Below are 2,573 nucleotides of genomic sequence, written 5' to 3'. Positions count from 1 at the left end.
TCTATCATCTATCTACCTATCTGTCTGTCTATCATCTATCTACCTATCTGTCTGTCTATCTATATATCTGCCTATCTCTCTGCCTGTCTGTCTGTCTGTCTCTCTCTCTCTTCTATCTATCTATCTATCTATCTATCTCTCTCTATATCTGTCTGTCTGTCTGTCTCTATCTCTCTCTATCTATCTATCTATCTATCTATCTATCTATCTATCTATAGTATTTGAGTGCGGTTCTGACCTCCAGCCACTCGGTGGCACCAACATTCCCAAAATCTCCTCCATCCCAGCTGACGAAAAGCAAACTGCGTCTGGGGTAAAAGCCTAGAATTTAAACAGAAGACAGCAGCATCAGTTCATCAATATCGATATCTGAATAAGCTATTTTTTAAAATAGGCAATAGGCCCTCATTAAAGCCATGCTATTTTTTCCCAAATTCTATGCTTTCAAGTTTTTAATAATTTCTGGATTCTGTGTTTGGTGACTTCATACAAATGTATCAAAAATGGTGTCTAATGAAATTAATTTATAAAACTTACCATAATCAATCTTAAAAATTAACATATAACAATTTAATTAATATAACAATTAATTCATGCTATATATATATATATTAGGGATGCACTGATAGGATTTTTTTTGGCTGATACCGATTTTAACAAACAGTACGTACGTAGGCTGTACGTTTTATTATTTATTACATTCAGAAATAATGTAGCCTGTAGGCTAAAATAATGGTTAATAAAAGCAAAATTACAAACACAATTAGGCTATTTTAGTTCCCTTCTCTCCACAACAAATCCTCTAAAGTTGTATTTAGGCTAAATATAAGCATCAAGCCAAAACTAATTAATTTAAAAACTAAACTGAAGCCTACCTCTCTCATTCTGCACGAATACAAATGTTTCCATATTCGCCAAGTATCTGGATGCTAACCTATTATTATAGGTTAGCATTATAGGTTAATATAATTTATTATTTATTACATATAGGCTATATCAACAGTGAGGCCCTGGTCACACTGAACGGCACAGACTGTACTACAGTTCTGTCATTTTCCTTCTCCAGTAAATGTATCTTGATTTAAAGAAGGAAAACAAGACAAAGAAAAACATCAAAAAAATTTATATGTGTGTGTATATATCTATATATATATATATATATATATGGGTTGTTGACAGCAGGTTGTTGAAGATAAAAATGAATATAATTAATATTGTCGTTATTTAAAATGCAGTAAATGGTTAAACATTTCTTTGTCCTACATGGACCTGTTGTTATAAAAGCTGCAGTGTTATTAGATTTTTATATATTTTTTTAATTTTGAGCCAAATCTCAAAATTGTCCTATGGTGTGACTGTCTCATGCATGGTTCAATAAATTACAACTTTTATAAATTAAAAAGAAAATGTTAATAAATACCTTCGGCATAATTGTACAAGTGTCTATTTTAGTAAATGGCAATAATTTTTTTCATCCATATATTTCTGAAAAAATTATTTTGTTTTGTTTAAAAAACATGTTGATATTGTTTGTATCAAAATTAATCTTTCTTTCTCCTTTGACATGTTCAAAATTGAATAGAAATACTTTAATAACTACCATTTCTGCTCTTTTGTGTGACGTAATGTCCTATGGTGTGACACACATAATAGAACCACAGATTTGTTTTTATAACAAAATATCTTAAATAAAACAGTAGGGGAGATATAAGTATCACTCAACTTAAAATGGTATAATTTTCAGCAATTTTGAACGGATGACAGCAAAGTTTGTCTTGAAATTGTCCAACAAGTCGAGGGAAAAAAATTATGTTAATTACAATTTCATATTAAATAAATAACACTATATGAAAATAAGTGTCTCACAATGAAGATAATTCTCTCTCATGCTATTTATGTATTATTAAGAGTTTTTTTTCTTAATTTTTGCAATGTCACACCATAGGACAAATGTATGGTACAGTTCAGTAAAAATTTTTAAAAAAATAAAAAATAATGAAAGAATTGACGAAGTTAGTGACCCTTTATATTTTCTCAAAGATCAGACTTTACACTACATAAACATATGCATTTCTTCTTCAAAAATGGTCTTTTACAAAATAAGCATTTTTTACTGCCTATTTGCAACTACCCATATATATATATATATATATATAATAAAACCAGGAAAAAGTTATTTAATTTTTGAAGTCACATCCTCACGTGTAAAAGTAACATTAATAAAACAGATAGTTCTGGTCCTTGATTCTGATTGGCTGAGCCACGTTCGAAGCTGTTGTAAATTACTACAAAGTAACATACACCTTTGTTTACATTTGTGTGTTGCTCGGCAACCACTTTGTTGCAACCACAACTGATTCTGAGGAGCTACATTGTTTGGTGGAAGAATACTGTTTTTATTAATATCATTACACTTTATTTGCTCTGTTTTATTTTGTGAAACCTTACTACGTATATGGAATAACCGTTTTATAAAAGCAATAAGCCCCGTGAAGCCGTGGTTTACAGTGAATTTATAACAGCTAAGGGGCGTTGTTACGACGCGAAGCGGAGGGTCTAAAACCCCTTAGCTG

At 30.6% G+C, this 2,573-nt stretch overlaps 1 protein-coding gene across 1 annotated transcript in view; it reads right to left on the bottom strand.

Annotated features, from left to right (window-relative positions):
• Positions 1-199: 199 nt before the first annotated feature.
• LOC107730361 (transferrin receptor protein 2-like) overlaps positions 200-2,573 on the bottom strand; it is a 17,118-nt gene continuing 14,744 nt past the window's right edge. Inside the window, exon 11 of the mRNA XM_016541183.1 lies at positions 200-321. Coding sequence (XP_016396669.1) covers positions 209-321 — 113 coding nt within the window. The 3' untranslated portion in view covers positions 200-208. The remainder of the gene's footprint in view (positions 322-2,573) is intronic.

Source organism: Sinocyclocheilus rhinocerous, unplaced genomic scaffold (genome assembly GCF_001515625.1).
Source record: "Sinocyclocheilus rhinocerous isolate Xijiao unplaced genomic scaffold, SAMN03320098_v1.1 scaffold3991, whole genome shotgun sequence".
NCBI classification, from domain to species: domain Eukaryota; kingdom Metazoa; phylum Chordata; class Actinopteri; order Cypriniformes; family Cyprinidae; genus Sinocyclocheilus; species Sinocyclocheilus rhinocerous.
The sequence above is the reverse complement of the archived record's forward strand: the minus strand, read 5'-3'. Positions and strand labels throughout refer to the sequence as shown.